Genomic DNA, 24096 nt, shown 5'->3' with positions numbered 1-24096 from the left:
CATTTGGACTAATGATAGAATAGCTAACCTTCTTTTTTGAATATCATTATGATCATACAGTAGTTTAAGAGCATAACAGATTTACTGTAAAGTGATTTTACAGAGAAACTCTGAGCTCAGATGAGTAATCCTGTATCTAATTTTGCACACACTCTGCTACTGAAGACATAACTGCACATGAAGTCTGATTAATTACCCACTATCTTAAACCTGGGTGGTACTAAATGCCACTGTAAAACATTTGCTGAAATTGGAGAGCACCTAAATAAATTTTAAATGGCAGCTTTAAAAAAGACAAGTGTACAGTATATTATATTCTCACTGATATAAAAAGGAAGTTAGTCTATGGGATTACCACCTCATAAAGAGGCAGCAAAATCAAAATTGATTGGTCGTGCCTCTTTAAAAACAGCTGTAAAAGCAGATCCAAGCTAGTCTCTTGTGTCTGTCTACTGCAGGAAACAATGCAGTGATGTTGGTACCAGGGAATTTCCTTATGAGGGTGGAGGTACTGTCTGAAATAAAATCTAACTTCTCCCAATCCCTTCCGCTTTTAGCAATTATCCAATTATAGCAAAGCTTAAATCAGGCAACTTGAGTGTTGAATAGCTTTTCTGCATTCCAAAAGGCGACTGGTGAGAGAGCAGATTCTGAAAGACCTAACAGAGTGCTAAATATTCCTAAAAGGAAGAAAACTGGCATGCCCTCTAACTCCACCCATACTTTTAATATTAACATCAAATATAGGCATTTCTAAAAAACACATTCTTTAAAAAAGGAGTGTTCTCCTAAACACCCTCAACCAAACAACCAGAAGGAGCCGATGGCTTATAGTAACCATTCTGCATGCACAAAATAAATTAAAGAGCCTCACTGTTGTAGCTCTGATTCACATCACTTCATGACAAAGAGGACACCATAGCTGTCTTGCAACTACGCATAAAAATCTTCATTTGCCTACAATTATACAAGGAAAGGTACAACGATAATACACACTTTCCCTTCAATATCACTAAAGTGCTTGTTGTGGCAATAAAGGAAGGATGAAAACATCAGCCCTTTATTTTAGTCTATGCTTACAGGGTTTTGTACAGCTGCACAATGCAGGCTTTATGTTCTGTTCACTATTTTCTTCACCGCTGTTGTTGTTGTGGTAAGGTCAGATAGACAGTTAAGATAGGCATACCGCTGAAAGATTTTGAAAAAAACAACGAAAAGAGGCTTAGTGATTGCTTAAAAGTGATCTGATTTATGCCCAGGATTCTGTGTTCAAATGTAACACTGTAAGCATCTGTCTAAAACAGAATTTATTTAAATGAAAACCTTTATGGTTTACAATAACACTAAAATCACATTTCCAGCATCTTCATGTCCACCCACGTAAGTTAGGTGCTGCAGTCCTGAAAATTGTCCAAAGACTAATTTAGTGACCTGGGCACAGGGAGTGTTTTAAAAGCTACATACACCCTTGGGCTGGATGGTCAGTAGCCTAAACATAAATCAAGTGTACTGAATAAGCAATGACAAAAAAAGACTGGATACAGCTATAAGGCATTTTAACAAGCGCTTGCAAAAAAAAGTCTTCCTGAGAAGTTTTAGGGTTTTGGATATATGGATTATTCATCTGTTTTCTTACAATTACCATCAATAAAATAATCACCACCAACAAAAGACAGGTATGTACCTGCTAGCACAGCAAGGAAGCCCAAACATGTCTTGTTGTGCATGAGAGGACATACTGAGAGATTCACTTGACAAAAAACAGCCTTCACAACAACAGGAACATTAATGGCAACAATTAAGCTACTTACAAATAGGCAAGAAAAAACATGCTTCATAATGGCACCATGCCTTGATATTCTGTACTGTAATCTCAATGAAGGATGGGAAGCACGCTTTTCTAAAAATTGTGATCATCAGGTAGGTAGCATGTTTTCTACTTAGCTAGGCCGCAATACCTCAAGTCAACAGAAGGGGGTGCTCTCTGACATTCCACAGGTTCCAGTGTTGATTCCCTTTCCATTCTTCTGTGTGCCAAGAACCAAGTATTCCAAACACACTAGCCTAGGGATTTCTCTTAATCCCCGAATGACGCCATTTGGTTCATTACCTTTATAACTTTAAGCAAATCAAAGAGAATGTACTGTGCAGTACATTACCACAGCTTGCTGCCCTCCAAGACCAGGCACACTGTCATGAGAATGCTGGTAAATTATTTATTGCGAAACAATTTTTTTGCCACCAGCAAAGTCCATGAAAGAATGAGTGCTCTTATCCGTCAATACTATGCATGTGCTGATACAACTCATCATGTATCATATAGTGCTCTGATTAATGAGCAACAAAGAGCCACTAGTAACAGACTAAAGACACCAGAACCCTGACAAAACACATGCTTTTTTCTATGGCTCCACCATGCAGAGGTAATATGCACACAGGCCACGAGGTTAGATCACTAACCCATATCACACTGTATAGAAACTGTGGAACTCTCCTGAAAAACACATCTAAGAAATACTATTCTTAAGCGTCACACCACTGTGAGGATAACCAGAATGTCTGAAATGAAACCTGCTACACTTGAACCGTTTTATTACAAACCCAAGAGGCCAGAGGGAATTGTTTGTAACCTTTATCAAGTACGACATCACACTGTCTCCCAAAGTCACTTTTCTTTCTCACCTGACAATCACAGGATGAAGCAGAAATAAAGGACTTCAGGAGCTTAACCCTCGATTACCCAAGGACAAGTCAAATTTTTATAGAAAGAATTTAACTGAATGGTTAATTAATTTGATGGTTTCTTCACAACATGTTGCAACCTCAAACAGGAAATATCCCACATAATATCCATTCAATGCCTCATCACTCTATGGATGTGGAGTTCTCAGCAAGTGGCTGAAGTTGAATATTTAAATATTATGGTTTCTGCACACTACCTTCCTTCCACATCTCCTGTACAAGAAACTCAACTTTGCTAAAAATGTTTTTAACAAATAGCAGACACAATAAAATCCCTGCACCCTAAGCATCTTTTGAAGTGAAACTTTGCAACAGGCTGAGTCATATATCAATCAAAAGCTCTGGTGACAATTAACCCAATTGTGCTATGAAGGCTATGAAAAAAGACAATGTTAAACACTGCCAGTAAAATAATGATTCCCAGATATCTTTATACTGTATATACAATGTATAAAAGACCACTTTTGAATAGATGGGCTCAATTTTTCAACAATCTATATTCTGGCCAATAAACAAATAGAAGTTTAATATTTTCTTTTACGCGTTCTAGTGTTCAAGAGTTTCTGTTCCTAATCAAAATATCAAGCAAATGTGGTGTCTATAAAAATGTCTCTGGCATAAGAATGAGAGCCAATAAGTATTGGCTATAAAAAAGCTTAAAAATGAGAGTACACGAGTGTGCCCAAACTCGAAGGGATTTGCTATTGTACAGTAGGTATAGCCCTGCACTCAGGATTAAAATACAAGGATGAAAGCAGGATTAGGGAATAAATATTCTAACTGCATTAACAGCCTCATAAACCCTATCCCACATATTAGGATAGTTGAACAAAGATAATAAGACAGACAAAAAATAGATTAATACAAACCATCCCAGCACATATGTTTTATAGCAGTGAATCAAGAAATGACCAAACCCTCCCATGGAATTTGTGCCAGTAAAATGGATCATTAGTTTTTTTCAATGACTAACCCAACCTAAGCAAGGAGTAATTGGGCTCATGTTTAACAACGTTAATCATGTAGGACTTGGCAAGGCAGGGACACCAAACTACCACTGCCTGAACAAACTGAAGAAAACAGCGACAGATTGGCAGTAGGAATGTGACAGCACAGTAAGCTTCCAATTCTGTTTTCAGAAAACAATGCTAATTTCACACACAAAAAATCAAGAAAGTAGCACATTGTTAACATTCCCACAAACCTAAGAAATTGTTTATCTGTCTCTCGAGAGACTGAGGCTAGAAATTACCCTTGAAAATCATATTCATACAAACAAAGAATAAACTGCTTTACAGCAATACAGAACAGATTTTTTTTAACACAGTACCTTACGACACAAATACAACAAGGTCTATCTGTGTTTCTGACAGAAGAAAAGGGAGTTCTCCAAAGCTAATGAAGTCACTGGCCAAAATATTGGAAATACTGTAAATAACATGATAGCTCTCTGCAAATAACATAACCAACCTGAACATACTGTAACATGGCGTGTACTGTATATCACAAGGTGTTGTAAATAATGCAGCACAGACTTAAGCCAATCTTTTAGGAGGATTAGCTTCAGCTGAGGCTGTGATGAAGGTAATGATCTGTGGGACTAATATGTGGGATCGACTGGCTCATTCAGTTTCCTATCAGGTTGAGATATGGAGGTTATTCTGAACAGAGAAGGTGATGGGCGTCTTCTGCCCCTCAAGTCAAATGCACCTTGTCTGTCCCTGAGGCAGCCAATTCATTTGAGTGGGAGCTCTCAAGGATTGTATTTCAAACATTGTTCAGAAGGTTAATCCTCACTTTAAACTTCAATATAGGCATGACAATAAACTCAATAATTAAACAGAGGTGATCTAAATACCCAAATACTATCACTGTGTGTTGTAAATATATAGAATGTAGACATATGAAAATCACCTGTAGCTGTGCCAGTGGAATACCTTTCATCCATCTGCATGACTGTCTTCATATCAGAGCCTGCATGACGCACTAGCCGAAGCTGGTATATGGAAGTACTTTGTTAGTGCTCTGATATCATCAGGTGGCAAGGGTGGTCACTTTAATGTAGCTGGGTACTGTAAAGTCATCTGAGCCACACTGCAGCTTTCTGTGTCTAGGAGGCCTTGAGCTGATGGATCACAGCCCTCCTACGCACTGCTTGTCAGTCAGCTCTGATGACATCTGTTCGGTGTGTCACTGCTGGAAGAGGAGTCTGCGGTGCGCGAACAGCTCACAGCTCACAGCTCACAGCCCTGACCTCCTCAGTTCAGCAACATGATTCATCATGTTTCTTGGACGCACGTAATATTTTATCACTTCAGATTAACCTGTTCCTGCTTTCCACTACCGTCGAGAACAACCCTCGACTGGAAAAAAAATCACGGAGAAGTGTTATGGCTCAGTAACCTATAATGTGAAGTGTTTGAAAAACAATGCTCTCCCTGTTCTCCCTAGAGGCACTTAGCCCCATCCCTACTGTTTCTCAGTGGCACCCACTGCCTTACCTTGATGCAGCTGATGAGGTCTATCTGGTAGTAGCGGTCTTGGTGGGCATTTGCAGCAGCCAGGGTGAGAAGATAATCATTCCTGGCGTGGGTGGCTTTCGAGTTGCAATCACTCCTCTTGGCTTTTAACTGCAAGAGACAGGCAAGCTGCTAGTTTAAAGCAACCTGGGAAAAAGAACTTCTGCAGAGAATCCTATCTATTTAAACATTTCGTATACTCATCAACCCTTTGGTTCCGGTTCTGTATACAAGTCAGTCACAACCTCCTTGCAATGCAGCACATCCAAGGAAATCAGGGTAAGACTTTCTGAAATAGTGCTGGGCTTCTCAGTTCTGGCTTAAATAATAAAATAACTAAATCAATATGACCTTTTAAAAACACCACTGCTGTTGTCTCCTGTGATTCACTAGTTATATACTCAAAGTACCAGGTTACCGTTCTTATTATTCATAGCTGGCAGCGCAAGCAAAAACTCATCCTATGAGAAGAGATTTAAGTTTAACAAAACAAACATGTCAAGGCCCTGCACACATGTGAAAGATGTCTTGGGAGATAACCCTTACCTTTACACTTGCCTTTTGCAAACTTATTCTTGACTGAAATAAACTCAGTTTGGACCTGTAATAAGGAGAAGAGAATCATTTTTAAGAAAAGCATCCAAAAAGGTAATCTTTTAACATCATTTTCTCAGAGTGACTGGTGCAATTAGGCTTCAGAACACTCTGGATAACTAGGTATTAGAAGGATATTAGTCTTTCAGCATTTACTTGGGATAGTGATTGTTTTTCTTGAAATGTAATATAGAACCATTCACAATCCACTATCTAAAGGTTCTTTAAAACAAGATAAAAGCAAAAACAAGAGAACAGAATAGAACAAATGTCCATCATCCATGGCACACATGTACAGAAAGCAGTGTCTCCCAGGACTGAAAGCCTTATTCAGGGAAAAGAAAGAAGGCCACAGTCCAAAAGTAAAAACATTGGCTCTATCAATTCTTTATTATTGTGTAAGCACTCTGATAAGGTACACAGTGCTTGATTCATGCCATGCCTTTATCTGAAAAGAAATTCACCAGCAAAGAAAAGAAAATAGACATAATACCTACTAAGAAACTTATACAATTACAATATCTAGATATTAAAATGAATAGGACCACAACAGAGCCCAGAGAGACATTCGATATGACCAACTTAGTTGAGGGGAAACGAAACCCACGATGAACAACCTTTTCTGTCAGTCATGCAAGGTTTAAACTATGCCACAATAGTTCCATTAATACCTACAAACCTCTCTAGACTATTCAGCAAGTGTTCTGAATAACGATATCAAAGACAGAGCTGAGGTCTGGCAGGACAAAAACTGAAAAAAGCCAGAGTTAGCAGTAATCAGTAAATCATAAGTAAGCCTAACAAGAGCTGTTTCAGTACTATGCATCAATGTGAACATAGAGTGTAAGGGCTTGTACTGAGAAATAAGAAATAAGCAAAAGCCAATTTTTCAGAACATCTGCTAAAAGCATTAACATAGAGAAGTTAGATTATTGGGTATTGAAGAAGAGGACGGAATTCTGCTTTTTAACAGATGGATAAGGGCTGATAATGTAACAGACTTTCCAACATTTTGGCACTTCAATTTAGTGATCATTGCAGATTCCTGAAGAGAACAGGATTATTTATCCGCACAAAAACTCTGCTAAGTGTGTGCCATGAGCTTTGAGAATACGTAAGAAGAAATATATACAGAACATTTCTTAATTAAAATGTATTACCTATGTATTTGACTGCTAAATGCAGCACACCAGTGTTTTAGATGTGCTTAACACTACTTCCAATTCATATTCATACAGAACCAAGCACTACAAAGAGCTGCAAAGATACTTAAAAATGCATATTCACATAATCCCACTGTTGATGGACATAAGAAGCCCAGTGGTCATCAGGGGAAGTCAGAATAAGACCTGAGATAAGAACTCTGTAGATCCTTTAAAGAACAAAAATGCTGTACTAGTGGAATTAATAACTGGAAAAGTGTTTTCTAAGAATGCTCATTACTTGTCTTTCTGAAATTAGACTGTATGTTCTTGAATAATGAAAGCCACAGTTAACAATCCAGATTCTCTGTATTTCATTTGCCATCATTAAGCCTGGCAACTTCAACTTGGAAATCGAATCAAATAGCACTCTTCAAAGCATTCTGTTGGATAAGACATAAGATGATAAAAGCTCTTCTTCGTGTTTTTTCCATTTCTGGTATACCCAGCTGCAGTCTCTCCTCACTGCTTGGAGTCTAAATGGATGAAGGAGAGTACTGAAAGCAAATGGTCATTAGTCTAACGACAGCACGATTAAGACAACTGAAGGCCTGATAACTTGAGGTTCTTGTGGCATCGTGAGGCAAACTGGCCCTTTCCTAACTATTCAGAATGTAAAAACCCCTGCTCTTCCAGCTAGAAGACCAGCAATGATGGGACCACCACCAAGCACAATGCGCTAATACAGACCACCTAGGAAAATGAGTCAATTTTCCACCAGGATCTGAACTTAATACCAACTTTCACTTCTTTTTTCACCATTAATAAAGATAATGGGGAGAGCACAGTAATATTTTTAGAATACTAAAAGTATTGGTAATATACAAAGATGAGTAAACCCCATGACTTTAAAAAAAAAAAATTCACACCTATGATATTTGTGAAAGAGAGTCTTATTCACTTTTCAAGTTATCAGTACCTGGCTTTCCAAGCCTAGCAGGTTACTATTTCCAGTCAAAAACTCTAATTCTGCTGCAGAGTTTCACAGGTTCTTACAGTGCTTTTTTTCAGAACTCATTACACCTAGTTATCAGCGGCCTGACTTTCTCACTGTTGTAAATTTCATTCTTCCGATGCACCTACTTGGCTTCAATGTCTGCCTTCTCCCGCACTGCATGGGCCATCTGTTCCATCTCAAAATACTTCTTCTTGGACTTAGCCAGGTCTTTGACCGTGTCTTGAAGCTCAGCCTGAATCCGTGTCAACTGCTCTATACACTGCAGAAAAACATTTGACAACACCGTGAAGAAAGCAGCAGGAGACGGACAGAGGCCAGCGCTGTGCTTTTCCCCACACAGCAACAACGCGTGGCGCTTGAGCCAGGGGATACAAAACAAAAGAGATCGGCACTAAAGCAGATTTTAACATTTGAAATAAATGCAGTATTGAACGAAAACACCTCCAACTCGCTGCCGACAGAAAAAATGAATTAGACCAAAAAGCCAGGCCGAATATTAACATATTAATGAGATCACCGCTAAGTAGGCAGTTCTGGTCCATCAGTCCAGAGTTTATCCTGGTTTCCATGGCGTTAAGCAAACAGAGCACGACTCATAACTCTCCCCCCCCCCCCAACATGATGCCAGTCTGTTACCAAACCTTCCCCCAGCAAATACTGGTTCTCCATACTGCTGGGCAGGCTGGAGCAACTGAGCAACTGTAGTAAAGTACTTCACTCTAGATGGAACACTAATGTCTGGAACAGGGGACTTGGACCCACAACACACCAGTCACGAGTCCGGAGACCTACCCACTGGTACAGCATTCCCTAAATACATTTAAGAATGCAAACAGGCTATAGAAACAACAGCTTAACAACAGCTTAAAATAGAAGACAGCATCATGTTGCAGGACTAGCGCCATACTTGACTGTTAACAGCAATGTGACAAGTAAATATTTTAAGAACAGAGTTTGTGCAGGTTTGCAATCATCACTGTAGTATATCACAGGAAAAATATCCAGAAATCTTTACAGTCTATTGGTTTCTAGCAGTTCTAGACACAGTTATAAAGAAATAAGTTTTAGAAATATGTGAGGGAGAAGGTTTCTTAAGACATCTCATAAGCTCTGGATTTCATTCTATGTTATTTTGTTCAAAAACACCATATACTGCAAGCAACATCACTCATTCAATTGTCAGATAAAGCTATTAAACATCTTTCACAAACATTTCTAAAAAACCTGCATTACTTCAACAGCTCCACTTTTCTAAGCTTCTGGTGGCCTTATCTGGGTGTCAGGCTTTGCCAGTGCTGCGAGTGTGAGGGTGCTAACCTTCTTCAGCTGTTGCTCCTTCAGCAGTTTGACCATCTTGGCAGGTTCTGAAATCTCATTTCTGTAGTTTTCACAGATATTAATGCGAGACTGGGTCACCTGCACTGTCCCTTCTAAGAAAGACTTCCAGACAGCGTAGACATTTCTGAAGGAGACACAACCATTTGGTCACAGTGAGACAAAGACATATAATCACATGAAGTATAATAAGAAAATGCAGCAGCACCACCATTCAAGTCAATCACTCAAAAAAAGCAATAATGTATTCGTAAACTGTAGTAGTAGTAGTAGCAGTAGCAGTACCAGTAGCAGTAGTATTTACCTATAGTCAGTCCGTTCTTCTGCTTTAATTCCTGGCCAATCCCTCTTTAAGTACTGGCTTGCCAGCTTCTGTAAAGCCTGCAAAAATAAGGACAAAAATGTCTAAATAAAGACATTAATATTGGGCGTCAAGGTTATAACCTGTTCATTTGGCAAAATATATGACAGTACTTGCGATGTGTATTTCAAGGTGTTTGGTGACCTTGATTCTGAAATTATCAGGAGTTAAATGAGATAATTCAATTCACTTTATTTTTAGATAGCGCCTTTCACAACAAGGTTGCCCCAAGGTGCTTAACCATACATGTTGTGAAGACAGAACAGAAAAGAACAGAGGAGAAGAACCAAGAACTCCTTAGTGAGGAGAAAAAAAAACTCTAGGGGTCCAAGGTCAACTGGCTGCCCAAACCCTTTGGGCATGCTAACATTATACAATTAAAAAAAGAAAAAAATGAATGAGGGTATTAATCTATCCATCATGTCTTCTGTATGTCAGTACTCCCTGCAGATCGTTGTTGAACTAACTCAGATGTTTCCCAATCTCAGTTTTGCTCTTCTTGAGATAGTGACCTATTAAGAGCTTATAATTCAAGGAAAAAAACTGTTTAGAAAAAGATTGTGCTTTAATTTCAACGTTAACATGTAATTCATGTCTGGGGAATATAGCATGTGCATACAGGGAGAATATGATCTTTACAATGACAGAACCAAGTGGATCCAAGGATCAAGCAGAATGCTTTCAGGCCATATCTGTCCCTTCTCACATCACTTCAGTCAAGTGAAAATAATTTATTGCCAAGATGAGGCCTGGAAAAATGAAGCAGACATACAACAGCAAGCTCCAGTCTGACAAGTTGCAGTGCTCTTTCTCTTTCTAAGCAAACCAGCTGCTAGGTCTCCGACATTACAAGTAATTACAGCAATCTGTTCAATGGGACATCAAGTAGTTTATGTGAATGTGTCACAATCAAGCGAAGATCAACAATATTGGGCTTTGATTGATTCTCAAGTTGATTTGGTTGAATTAAGAGTAAAGGACAGAAGTTCTGGAAACAGTGAGCTAGATCTTAGACCCCACAACATGATGAAACAAAGCACCATGGGGACAGCCAGGAAAATTAAAGTTAAAATACTAACAAACAGAAGAGGAATGGAGTGGCCATAGAGAATGGCCCTAGACTTGGGGATATGTTGCGCCCGACAGGCTTCCCTTTGGAAAGGAGCTTATCAGAAATCTTTGCTCCTCTATGAAAAAGCTCTTTCTTGTCCCTTTCCCGAACTTTGAAAAAGCAAAGAAAAAAAATCTTTCTTTTCTTCAACATAAAGCAGAAGCAGCAAGGGAGCCGTACGGTTTGCATCAATGTCTGAGTCAGGAAATACTTTGGCGAAATACCGTCATTTCAACAGTTTACTGTAGCACAGGCATTCAAGCAGCTCTGATCATACAAGAGTGATTGTCATACTGTATGACAGAAATCCCTGGCTATTTAAGGCTGAGGGAAAACACACAGACAAGTAGCTGCAACATGTTTTAGATAAGGCAGATCTTAAGCAAAACACAAAACGGAGGAGGGAATTTCAAGTGCATTACAAAATACAACACTAAGAAATACAGTACGTATCAACAAAAATTATTGTGAGAGACCAGAATAAATTCAGAGGATTGCAGGTACTGCAAATATTTAAAAACACTCTGGATGCCCATTCCTGTGCAAAATGGACAGAGGAAAGACAGGTACTGTATGGTAGCAAATATATACTCCAGATTACAGTTACTGCAGATTCAGAATCTTACTAGTATCATGCCAGACAGAAACAACAGCAGTGTCCGCACTGGGGCTGGTCTGTACCTCTATTGCAACAGTTAGATCTAAATGTTACAAAGAGGTATTCATTTGCAGCAGTGTTTTATTTTCGCAGGATGGTGAAGGAGGAGGATGGCAGGGGGGATTCTGAATGGCAACAGTGTACCCCAGTGATGAAACTGGATGCCCTATTCATCATGTGAAAACTCCATTCGTGGCCATGTGGTGTCTTTGAGTTCAGCTGCCACAGCACCTGGGTGGTAAAAAAAAGGGCTTGGTACAGTGCCCAAGCAGGCCTTGTCCCTGCAGCCAGCCAATAGGACATAAGGATGCCCTGTAGCTGTGTGACTGCCACCTCACACCAACTCTCACTTTACAATGGCTTTGTGTTCTAAAACTGAAGGTCTTAATCACAGTTGGCCTCGATGGCTTTATGAAGCTTAATGTTCTGCCTAATTGCAGTTAAAACGGAATTTAACTCCCCGAGACACAATGGCGCAACGAAAAAAATAATTTACTTTAATCCCTTCAACACTTATTTTTTCTTCAGCATACCAGTGGTTTAACCCTCGACCATAATACGAGTCATGAGAGCACAAATAACCTGGTCATCCTGAGTATGTCTTCAAAAAAGCCTAAAATTAAACAAATCGGTTAATTTAAGATTTTGCAGCCAATCTTCACATCTTCATTCTGTATCTAAATTTTCCTTTTGTTCGCCACCTGGGTTTTTTACAAAAATGTGTGTTGTGTCTTACAGTTGCTTAGTTTGGACCAAAGCATGTTTGAAGACAGTGCTGTGTAATTCTGTAAATAGATGATGATATGAAATCCCCTCTAAAGGCTTATTGTGAAGGAGGAGTAATGCTACCTCTGATGGAGACATTTAGTGCTGGAGAATTTAAATCAGTCCTGTGTCAATGGGATGTTGATCAGCTAAGATTACGTCTTCTATTTATTTTTCTCGACTCGGGGCTTTAAAATAACTCCCAGACGAGCTTTTCTCCAGTGAAGTCAGGCTAAGTCACGAGTCCAAGCACTTAGGAAGAGGGTGTTACCCAACAAACCCAGCTGAAATGGCTTTTTTTTTTGCAAAGAAGGGATGTAACAGGAAGAAAAGCTTTCCCATTGGCATGTCTGGACGTTTTTACCCCCCCCCACCCAAACATTATAATTGACCAATAGAAATCTGAACACTTCGAAGGCCCTGTTTTGGAACTTTCTGTGGCGTGCCCATGGAACAGCTGACCCCTCCCTCCCTCTGCTCACCACCACTCGCTGCCCTGCTTCCCTGAATCTCAGCCCCACCAGTTAGCACAATGATGGCCAGTGTGTGCACGAGTCTGCCGGGAATTTCACTGATAGTTTAACCTTTGCCCCAATGGGACTCCAAACAGGTCCCTGGAACGTGCGGGACACTCGTTTATCTGTCACAGGCCATCGAGTCTTAGCCCCGAAATTGAACTGGTGAGCCAACAGATTAGCCCGGCCAGGAGTTACATCTTAACAGCTCTTAACATCTGTTTTACGCCATACTGGTTTAGCCATCAAGTTTTCAGAATGGCTGCACGTCCGTTCCTAGCTTTACGAAGGGAAGAAACTTTATTTTGCACAAAATAGGTTGTTAAAAGCGGATTCGATTTAAAAATCACAACTCCTAGTGTAAGATAATCAAAGGCTACTGACGGGTTTGAAGATAGGCTTCCAATAGAGAATCTAGATCTTATCTCAACCCAGTTTGGAAGATATCGCCATTTGTTTTAAGCAGATCTAACTCTCTTTAGTACATTTTCGAAAACAGATTTCCCATAACCCAGAACTTGCAGTGTCAAAGAACATCAAACTAACCTCTCTACCCAGTACACCCTCAGCAGAGGCTGTCAGACAGCTTTTGTGGTTCAGCTGGTCTTTGAACAGCGATGTGATGTGTCACATTTTCTTAACCCTTTTAAAATCCTTGCAACGATGATTTCAACAGCTACTGCTGCACTTACTAACACACTGTAGATGAATACAGAATGTTCTGCTTGTGTTTTTAGGCTTTTGGTTAAAGTAGCAGATGGCTATTATGCGCTATTCAACCCACACCAACATCGTGCACCTATTTTATGCATTTCTGAATATTCCTCTTTAGCATGAGTAATTCAAAGGTACTGAGTTAGGTGTTGAAAAAAAATACATCAACACCAATACTGATAAAAGGGCTGGTCAGTCACAAAATCATACCCGTGAGAAAATAATGTCTCACACATTACCCACACCCTGAAAGAATGTACAATCGGTCTAAAGAGTATAATATTGCTGGTTCTAACATTCAATTTCACAACATTTTATTCAATTCTAACCTTTCGGACACACAATAATTACAGTGTGCCCAAAATGTGTTTACTTTTCACTACTGATTTAGACAGATATAACTCTGCAATATTGTCTATTACAGAGAGGGATGAAATTCAACAGTTTTTCAAAACAGAGACTATAGCAATGAAATATAACTTAGAAAAAATATATTGGAAACATACAATGATCTCTGCAAAGAAACAAACAAGACACTGGAAAAATAGACTAGCCTGCGTGATTCATGAAGACAGGCTTTCAGGTTCATGGAAGGAGGAGGAAAATGGAGTTGCAGGCTCTTAACATAACCTGCGTCTCCATCTCCACAATGGCTTAAGCAAATTTCATACATTTCACTTAACCGTGTGGTTCTCCCACTACTGCCTCAAAATCAGACAACTACTACCACTTCAATGGCCTTTAAAAAACAAAAATGACTGACAGGCCCTGAATTAATTATTAGATGTTCTGAGCACTTAATAAGTCTCAACTGAAGCCAATGCAAAAGTAATGGAAACAGCATTTAGTGTATAAATGCAGACAAAAGGCAACAAGTTTACACACAGGATACTGCTTGATGACCTCTGACCATCTTTTGCCTAACTTCAGTTCAGCGGCGATGCTCAGAGTTCTGCTGTCCCTGGTCTCCTGCTCCCCTGTCCTGTATTTCTCCCTCTTCAGAGCCTCTTAAAGGCACCACTGGCCTGGCTAGCAAGCACATAGATTATCCTATTCCCCGCGGTGAGGCCACAGACCAGGCAAGAGGCACACTGCCATGACCAGATTCAATTACAGAGACCGTGAAACCAGCTTGACATTAATGCAATTATCAGATTTTATTTTTTATGACTTTTTTTCTCTCTTCCTTTTCTTCCCTAGCATGGATACAATAGCGACGAAGGCAGAAAGATTAGCCTGGCTCTCTCCTGTTGGGCAGCTTGGCAGTTGGGAAAGGAAGGGGGCTGGCAGTGATGGATTCGCTAGTATTTTTATTGAATATGTCAACTACTCTACTGAATTACTCGCAGCACTCCAACTCAAGCCTTACAGCACTAAAATTATTCTTTTTTAAGGGTTTTGTTAAGTCAGAATTCAAATTATTGCTCCTCTAACTTTATTCTTTCACATTTTTACAGTAATACACACATATAATACAGGGATACAGCAGATTTCAGCAACTGTGTATTCAAAGGTTCTGCAGAGGAAAGGAAATGGAAAATATAAAATAAGGCCTGTATTTTTTAAACTTGAGGGATAATGGCAAAAATAAAACTGGTCTGTAGTGAAACAAAATGGTCCATTGCCTGACATTACAGATACAGTTTAGATTTGCCTCTCAGGTTTACTGAAATCCTTTTTTACTATTTCTATTTTAAAAGAGTGAAAAACAGGGTGACCAAACAAAATATGTGAAATTACTCAATTATACAACTCCCCCTACAAACAATAACTCAGAATGAACTGAATAGCTTAATGCAGATGGGCCTAGAATGTAATACATTATAAATGTTTAGTTGGAACGTATTCAACATCAAGGAAACCACAAATTACAGTGTAATAATACTGCGGTAAATATTCATGAAGGTTGATTTCCATTGTGTTCCAGACTTTAGCAGTAAAACATTTTTAAAAATTAACCTGTCCCTGTAAGGTTTTACTAACCCTCTAGTTTAATTTCAAATTGATTATGGTTTACAGATGATGTCTAACAGGATTTCAGAGAGCTTTTTCTTCCTGTGTGGTCTAGGTAAACTACTTATTAGACCAAACCCTAGAAACTTAGTGAAAATAGGCGTTTGTTAAATTCAGACAACAAATAGCTCCATCAATAAAGGAAAAAGTAAAACCAACTGTTTATTCACACTCATATTCTTATCAGTCTAAAAAGTTTATCTGCCTAGTAATGACTGTAAAAGCTGTTTTTTTTAAATTGTAGTTCACAAAAGACAGAAAAGTTTCTGAATAGATTAAAATAAGTTAACGTATAGCACAGTTCTGTTATTGTTTCTACTAGTGGATAATTCACCACTGCTGACAGCTGGTGATTAAGTTAGAAACAGCCTACATGAAACTGAATAGCTGTTGTACAGTTAGTATATTATACTGAATATGCTATTACTTTTTATGATACAACAAAAACTGAAGGAAAAATCCCCTACTTCTCAGAAGGCAAGGCAGAGCATCTAGAGGACTGTTAATATCTGACACAGGTTTGAGCACCTGAAGACCCCTTCACCTTCAGTTGAGATAGCAATGCCTAATAGGCAAGATCAACACCGTTTTCATGTGAAATCATGTGTGTATTCAGCATCTCTGAAACTATTTCTTCATCCCTCGACGTGTTTCCACAGCTCAAAAGGAACAGTGAAAAGAGTGTGGGGCAATGTGGATAGATCACTGGTGGTGTTGAACAGGTCAGGAGGTCTGACACATTGTGGGTTTCTTAATACAATTAAGGACTGCACTGAATGACTCTCTTTGAAGTTACAGCACATATAAAGGCTCAACAAAAAAGCTATTAATAATACCACACAAAGGCAACCACTTCATACCAAGGTCTGTGTGTAACCTCGGGAGACCTGGCTGGAGAGTGGTGTACAGTAAGGAGGACAGTCAGAGCTGTCCAATCTCCCTTATCTGAGGTGCACAGAAGGAGTGGGACAAATTTTACTGGCCATGACACAGCAGTGCACAAGCTAAAAGTACATGAAAATCAGTTTTCTATCTTCTGGGGAAAAAAGACATCTGTACTAAGTGAGAGGCTTTGTCATAGTGACTAATTTAATTATTAACAGTGTTAATACAATAATACATTGTGTTAGTTACACAATTCTACCTTTAATTCAATATTACGTGGATGAATCTCTGAGAATCTGATCACTGATTTGGCTAAAGATGATGATTTTTCTCCCCATTCTGTTAATCCAAGAAAAGGTAAGAGCAGGATTTTATTAAGGAACTCAACAGGTATAGAGATGCATAAATCCAGTTTAAACAAATCCCTGTTATCATAATGGAATTCTGTAAAATAAATGGCATATTCATCCAAATTTCCAATCAAATGTTTTGGGTTTCTTATAATATTGTACTAAGGGTAATTACAACTAAAAATCTATTCCAATAAACAGTTCCATTGAAAACTGAATGGATAGTCTCTGAAAGAAAGAAATGTAGTTATGTGAGGGAAATGCACACACTGGAAAAGCCTGGTCTGCATTTACAGTATCTACATATTTCAAGGCTCAAACAACCAAAGAGTCAATCTGGAAGGGAAATAAGAACTAATTTTATGAAATAACATCTAATGAGAAAAAAATGTTTGGTAAGAGTAATTTTTCGGCTACACATTTTTATACGTCAAGATTTCAGTTCGAACAAACAGGAAAGCATGGAGTCGGCACTTCCAAGAGGTGCCAGCTGGAGTGTACTCTGGGTGCTCTGCGGAGTTCCTGTTTTTGTCCAGGCGGATATCCTCAGCATACCGGACACTCGCGAACTCAGCCGGCCTCTCCTCGGACAGCAGAGTCAGCCTTCCCGGCGGGAGCGGCTGCGCGGCGGGGGCGAAAGGGCGTCAGAGAGGCCCGGCCCGGTCCGGCCCGGCTAGCGCCCGCTCCCCGGTCTTCTCTCACAGACCGCCATTGCTGCTTGTGCCGTTTAGCTGCCGCTAGCCCCAGCGCCAAGGAGAGAAAGTTACACAGCGCGGCTCCTGTACTCCGCCTCACTCTCCCGCGCCCCTCAGCTCTGAGGCATCAGCGCTTACTTCCGTTCTGTGTTGTGGGCAAATATTGCTGGAGAACACCGTGGATATTTTTCAAATTCCCAGGAACAAACCAAAAACGGGGTTCAGCCCTTCGCCCCTCACTCTTCGCCCTGCGCATCGCAGCAAAGCCTCCTGAACAAAACAAGACCGGTGGAGAGAAAACTGTCCTTGCTTGAGCGGGACGCGTGTATTGTGTGCCTCGGAGGCGGTTTAACAGTATATACGTAATAAAAAAAGGGAGACAGAAACACAGTAAACTGACGCGCCACAAACTAAACTGTTTAAAAACCTTCAGCTAGTTCAGTAAAATGGCAACGTGCACAAAAGAACACCTTACTAGTCTTCATAACATCAAGGGCATTGCCACTTAGTCTGCTTGTGGCATCTGCACCACACTCATGTTGTGGCTAATATAACCTTTATTATAATGCAATGTATCCCATTACAAAGCTGAATTAGCCACTCGAGGTGCAATAAGCCTAAAAGTGGGTCTGCAGAGAACCTGGCTTGAAACCAAAACCACTGCAGAAGCTCTGTTTCTCAGGGAAAAAATTCACACTAGCAGTGAGTTTCGAATTTCAATTCAGTTAATACAGGATAGAAGCAGAACAGTACAGGTAGCGTGAATAGGAGACAGGATGATTAGAAACTACAGGTTTTGTTCGGGTGCAGTTTTGGGAAACTCCATTAGATGCGCCCCTGAAACCGAAACTGTACTATAACACAGACACAATGCGTGACAGCAGTGTTTTTTTTTACACATTTTATATTCACCTGGTTTCAAGGGATGAAATTGCAGAGGCACAATGTTCTACTCCAACACCGGCACCTGGAGTTATCAAAACTCTAATGTCCTAGGAGATGGTCTGAAGGCAGTGGGAAAAGAAGGACATTTTCCTTCTGGCTTAAATTAGTGTTTCAGGGTTCCTCTCTGTCTCTCTCACTGCTCTGGCGCCCTCTGTGCTGCACAGAGGTCTCGAGCTGCCTGCCTCGTTTGCAGCCCACCCAGTCTAGCCTATCCAGACAACAAAGCCCATCCACCAACTTCATTAAAAAACTGTATAGGCAATGTATTGTCTCAGCTTAAATATGTAAAGTCAGCGAACTGGGAAAACACTGGGAAACAAGAGAATAGAAAAGACCAGGCAGGTTATGCTGCATCAGCATTTGTCTCTGTAGATTAAAACAACAGGATCTTAGTATTTCCTGCCTTGGCTCCTATGGCAAGATTAATTGCTCCTATATTAAAACAGCGTCTTTTCAAAAACCATGTGGTTTTTCAATCAATTCAATGGAAACTGCTGTGGTCAACAAGTGGAATAATGCTTTGTCAGAACAATAACTTTGCAGCTCTTCAGTGCCAATGTTCCAGTTTGGGCCAGCTCTGTGTGACAGAACAATTACACATCACTGATTTTATTTCTGTCTGCACAAATGGAAATGTGGAAGCAGAAGACATGGTGCTGTTTGATTTTCACTAGTTCTGCCAAGTCAAAACCTGCCCTACATTTACACTACAGCCTTTGGATAGCGGCACAGGTTAAACACCATCTTGAGACTTCCAGGGTCTGGAAATGTGCATGAAAACAAAAGCGGAAGATCTGGAATTGTACAAGCATTATCATTATTTTTGTTGCAGTTCCAGTTTCACCATTACAGTACAGCCCCATCATTGTGCTCCCTCAGTAAAGGTTCGTTATCGAGAAACCCTACCAACTGTACTGGACATAATGAATGCATTCAGCCCGGGGGCATAATGAGAATTCCAGAATCAGGCTTTCATTCTTTCAAAAGATGCAATAACCACACCCACCCTTCCCAGTCCCATTCATCTGATTATGAGCAAACTCATTGGGGGAGAGAGAGTTTATTTCTCATACACAATCAGCAGAACCAACATACTGTACAGAGCGCAGGTACACCTCTTTGACCCTACAGAAGCACACAATACCCCACTGTAATCACATCATATCACTGGCTTGCATTCTGAGGCATTAAAGTAAGCGGACATTCCTAGTCAACCTTATGTCCGTAATGCATTTGAATATCAGCAGAAAATCTGAAGCCCACTTCAAGACTCCGAGTGTGATTCCTGGGCACTGGGTGTATTGTCCTGTAGTGTTATATAGCCAAGGGCTTTCTGCCTACCATATGCTGTGCTGATCCGCGTATTTCTAATGGCTAAACACTACAAAGCTGAGGGCCAAGTGTTTGCAAAGGATTCAGATTTATCTCTTCTAATTGCAGCTTTTAATGTCAGTGTACTGACAGGAGGATTCTGCTGAGGGTAAGTGTCCTCTATCACGAATGACCCCTCGAAGAGCAACCACACTATTATTCTGATCTCCAGCCTTTAACCTCCTGGCCCACATAAATACTTCTCCAGCCCAGAGGTTAGACCAACGAATCTGGGAGAAGACTGTGAGTGAGGATACTGTGAAATCGTGCTGTTCATTAAGAGTCTTTAACCGGAGGATACAGAAATAAACTTTTTTGGGGATTTTTCGATGGGGGTTAGGTTCAGCTAAAACGATGACAGACAAGTGCACAAGTACAAATTCACAGGATAAGTGCCTTACGCGGAGAGAGATCTAATGCACTTAAGGAAGCACACCATGTAGTATGAGACTGGCTGTGCACAAAGCCCATTTCTGGGTCCAAAGAGGACAAACGGCATGCAAGATTCTTGAAATTTGTAAATCAAAGGCAAAAACCAGAAGGGTGGAGAAAACCTAGTTTTGCCTGGGGGAATCTACTTAGGTTTAGGTTAAGGGTTACTGTCTAGATAGTGTACTGAACCTAGACACAGCTGAAAAATGGTCACTTCAGAGATTTGTGCAGAAGTTCTCTGTGACCCGAGATGCACAAGATCATCCCTTAACATATATATGGTACAACGGACTATAATCAAACTTCGTCTGACCACAATGATCTCCTGTTTAAGCACCTTTCCCCAAGCTTGTACTATATCATCAGTTCCAGGCTTTTTGAAATCAGTGAAACTAAGGAATAAACCGATGTAGAATGTTTAACAGCATCTCAGACCAAAACTTTTTATTTATTTAATATGTTATTTATTTGCTAATAGATTGTTATAATTCATGACCTCCCTTCAATGTTCCTACTGAAGGCTTACATTCATGGATTTTTTAATATAACTGTTTCTTTTCATTCTGATCCATATTACAAGAATATTCAGCCTGTGTCAGTCTGAAAGCTAATCCAAGTCTGTGAGAAAGCCTGCATTCAACGCACTTTTTATATAGCTCTATAATAATAATAATAATAATAATAATAATAATAATAATAAAAATAATTGCTTACACTTATATAGCGCTTTTCTGGACACTCCACTTAAAGCGCTTTACAGGTAATGGGGACTCCCCTCCACCACCACCAGTATTAGTACTGTAGCAATAAAACAGCCTGTGAAGGATGAACATATATTCCTGTGTAAAATCAATACGATGCCTACTAACACTGCTGATTTCATTAAATTACCACAGCAAGGGTAAAAATGAATTACAACAGAAAGCTGTAATTTAACTGATGGTACAGCTGGGGTCCACAGAAAAATGGCCTGTCAAGCAGTCCAAGCTGTGCAGCACCGATAAACAAATCAAGAGAGAAAAGGAAACCCAAGCCATGGGGACAGAAACACACTTTTATATGATCTCTGTCTAACGACTCCTGGGAAGACTGATTTAAACACCAAAGGTGATGAGAAACATTCCCGATGAAAACGCATCCATCACACATAGCAGGATGTCCATTAATTAGGTTTTTAATTTCAACGCCTAGACTGAAATCAAAACATTCTGACATCTATCTCCGTCAGGTGTCGATGATCTGTCTAACCATGCAAAACCCACACAGACTCATCACCTTGCTCTGTGGTAGATTAACATGACCTAGATTAATATGGAGCTCCAACAACAAATAAGAGTGATAAATTACTGCTTGTCATCTGGCCTCAGAGTGACTCTCTCCCCCCCTTAAATTAAAAAACAGCCCTCCCTCCAAAAGCCCCTCCAGTTCCTTAGCTACCCCTGCCAGTGCGCACTTCCAGCTGGCCGCACTTCCAACACAAGCCATCATTCAATGGGATCTGATCAGATGTTATAATGAGGTACCAGAGGTCAGGCTCCCGATAATGTAACAAAGCCGGAGGGTCCCACACTCACATGCCATCCCCAACCTGCGAAAAGAATACTGTGCTTGGGACTGGAGCATCAGCTAAGCTCCCAACCCCCACTGTCTGCCCCCCCTACCCCACACACAAGACCAGAGGGGTGACTCCCAGCCTAAATCACTGGCCAGAGTCTGCAACAGGCTGAGAGCCCCAGCACAGCTGTGGAGGGGACAAGGAGTTCAGGCACCCAGAGCTCCTGAGGTTATTTCACTAGCACCCAAAACACAGTGCAGGAAATCTACCTTTAATTAAAATAACACTGTGGTTCTCTATAGCATAAAACAGGACTGCGGGATTCTAAAAGGAATCTATTTTTAGCACCTCTTAATTTAAACAGGGGGGTATTCGTCTAAGATTTTTTTTTATTTAACACTGCACAGCATGCATGACAGAGAGAAGCAACGAGAGAGAGAACCGCACACTCCCAAGCCTGAATACAGAGCATGGGGTCTCAGTCTTCCTTCCCAGGTGTGAAGCCCTCTGATCTTTCTCTGCGTTGATGAGCAGTAATTACACAGAACAAATAAGAGACGATACTGCCAGCTCCTCTAACACCCCACTGAGAGACACAGCTGAAGATGAAAGCAGAGCGTCTGCTGACGTGATCACTGACAAAGATACTAATACCCTGTTATTTAAGAGAGAACTCTTACTAACTTACACAAACCTTATTAAGCGCGTCTTGTAATTCAGGTTTGTGCCAGGGTTATCTATGTATATAATATTAATTTTTAGAAAATGTATTTCTGACTTAATAGAGTTTTCATTCAGGTTTAATGGCTGACCACCTTAATGGGGCCTAAAGGATTGTGAGCTGATGTTGTTGGGGATGTAATTATGAACCTAGCGCAACTGTTGCTGTATTCTTTGTTGACTGTTATTCCTTTCCTTTACCTATGTTTGATCAACAGTCTTTAACACGGAGGTTTCCGGGTGATGAGGGTCCTCTGGGGTTTGAAAAGTTGACAGTGCTTTTGTGTTTGATGAGAAACATAAAATTTAGGAGCGAGTGAGCCAGGAAACCTAAATTTCTTTTGCAAGAACAGCATCCACAACAACAAAAGCAAAAGGTACAAAGCCTCCAGTACCCTGTATTTGCTTCTTATATCAGCACCTCACAGAGACCGTCGTTTTCTGATGCTGAGGGCTAAATCGAAGTCTCTCAGCAGTGTAGTGCGAAGCCCAGACTATCCTAGCCTCAGCTACATGAAAAAGAAGAATCTTTTCAGGCTGGTGTGCTGACATTCCCTGGAGGCATTGTTATCACCAGAGACAGGAGCTTCCTCTGCCCTCTCAGAGCAGGCTGCAGCTGTGCCAGTCTGGAGTGCTCTTGCTCTACCTGCAGTCCCAGTTTATCAGCGAAACAGCCGGCTTTGTGCAGCAGCTTTATTGTTTTTTAAATGCCTGACGCCTGAGTGACTCCACCAGGTTGGGAGCTCGAGACCGTTAAGCACCTGGCACGTTTCCAGGCACTGAACGTTTCTTTTCTCCCAGCAGAGCCCACCGTAGTGGAAAAAAATAGGCCGGGTGAGGATTTTCCCAAACATTGCAGCTTGTACATTTAAAGGGTAAAGTTAAGTGGCACAACTTAAATCCGATCAAGGAGGACAAGGGATCTCAAGGGATTCGAATCAAGCCCTCAGATGTCTCCCCCCCAGTCTTTTATATGAAAGGAAATTGCAGACTAACTTTGATTCCATTGTTTGTTTCAGGGTCTATCAGCCTAAAGGTTCATTTTCGCATGTACTGTGCAGCGTCACATAAATATGAAGACACTACACAAAATCCCAATCCAACTCCAATGTAAGGTCTAGAAATGGACATCAATGTCTGCATGAGTCCAACAATTGTCTCCCTGAAAATCAGATTTTCAGACCTGCAGGAGAAAGGATGCTTGACTGCTAGTAACTAAGTGATCTAAAAAGCTCATCCAGCCTTTTATCCCACCAGAAGCCAGGACATCAAGGCCAGGTATTTCTCCCAGACTCTCACAACCCCTGAATAGCCTCCTTTCTCCGTCATGTGAGCCAGGGAAAACAACGTAACAGAGATCTTAAGCAAGACCAGTGGGAGCGCCAAAAAACAGTCTGTTCCCTGCACTTACAAATGCGCTAAAACATTCCAGATCTGGTCCAAAGCAATGACATAAACCTGAGGATTTTAATGATGGCGGCCTGATGTGCTGGGCAATCACTTACTGTATCGTTCTTCCTTGTGGTTACAAAGGGAAGGGATTTTTAACTATCAGGACGTTATCTGTTTTATATCATGGTTGATTTGCTCTTCAATGCTTACTATTGTAGACAGATTGGATAAGACAGTCTGGGAGAGTCCAATGGCCTATAGTAT

At 40.5% G+C, this 24096-nt stretch overlaps 1 protein-coding gene across 2 annotated transcripts in view; it reads right to left on the bottom strand.

The window, feature by feature from the left end:
- The window catches only part of LOC102691268 (F-BAR and double SH3 domains protein 2), an 83102-nt gene that overhangs the window by 27376 nt on the left and 31630 nt on the right, over nt 1–24096 (bottom strand). For both annotated transcript variants that reach the window (XM_015341477.2, XM_015341478.2), the window contains exons 4-8: nt 9655–9731; nt 9333–9477; nt 8141–8274; nt 5808–5862; nt 5244–5372 (exon numbers count right to left, since the gene is read on the bottom strand). In XM_015341477.2, the coding sequence (XP_015196963.2) occupies nt 5244–5372; nt 5808–5862; nt 8141–8274; nt 9333–9477; nt 9655–9731 (540 nt within the window). The remainder of the gene's footprint in view (nt 1–5243; nt 5373–5807; nt 5863–8140; nt 8275–9332; nt 9478–9654; nt 9732–24096) is intronic.

The sequence above is a fragment of the Lepisosteus oculatus genome, chromosome 5 (assembly GCF_040954835.1).
Source record: "Lepisosteus oculatus isolate fLepOcu1 chromosome 5, fLepOcu1.hap2, whole genome shotgun sequence".
Classification (NCBI taxonomy): Eukaryota; Metazoa; Chordata; class Actinopteri; order Semionotiformes; family Lepisosteidae; genus Lepisosteus; species Lepisosteus oculatus.
The sequence above is the reverse complement of the archived record's forward strand: the minus strand, read 5'-3'. Positions and strand labels throughout refer to the sequence as shown.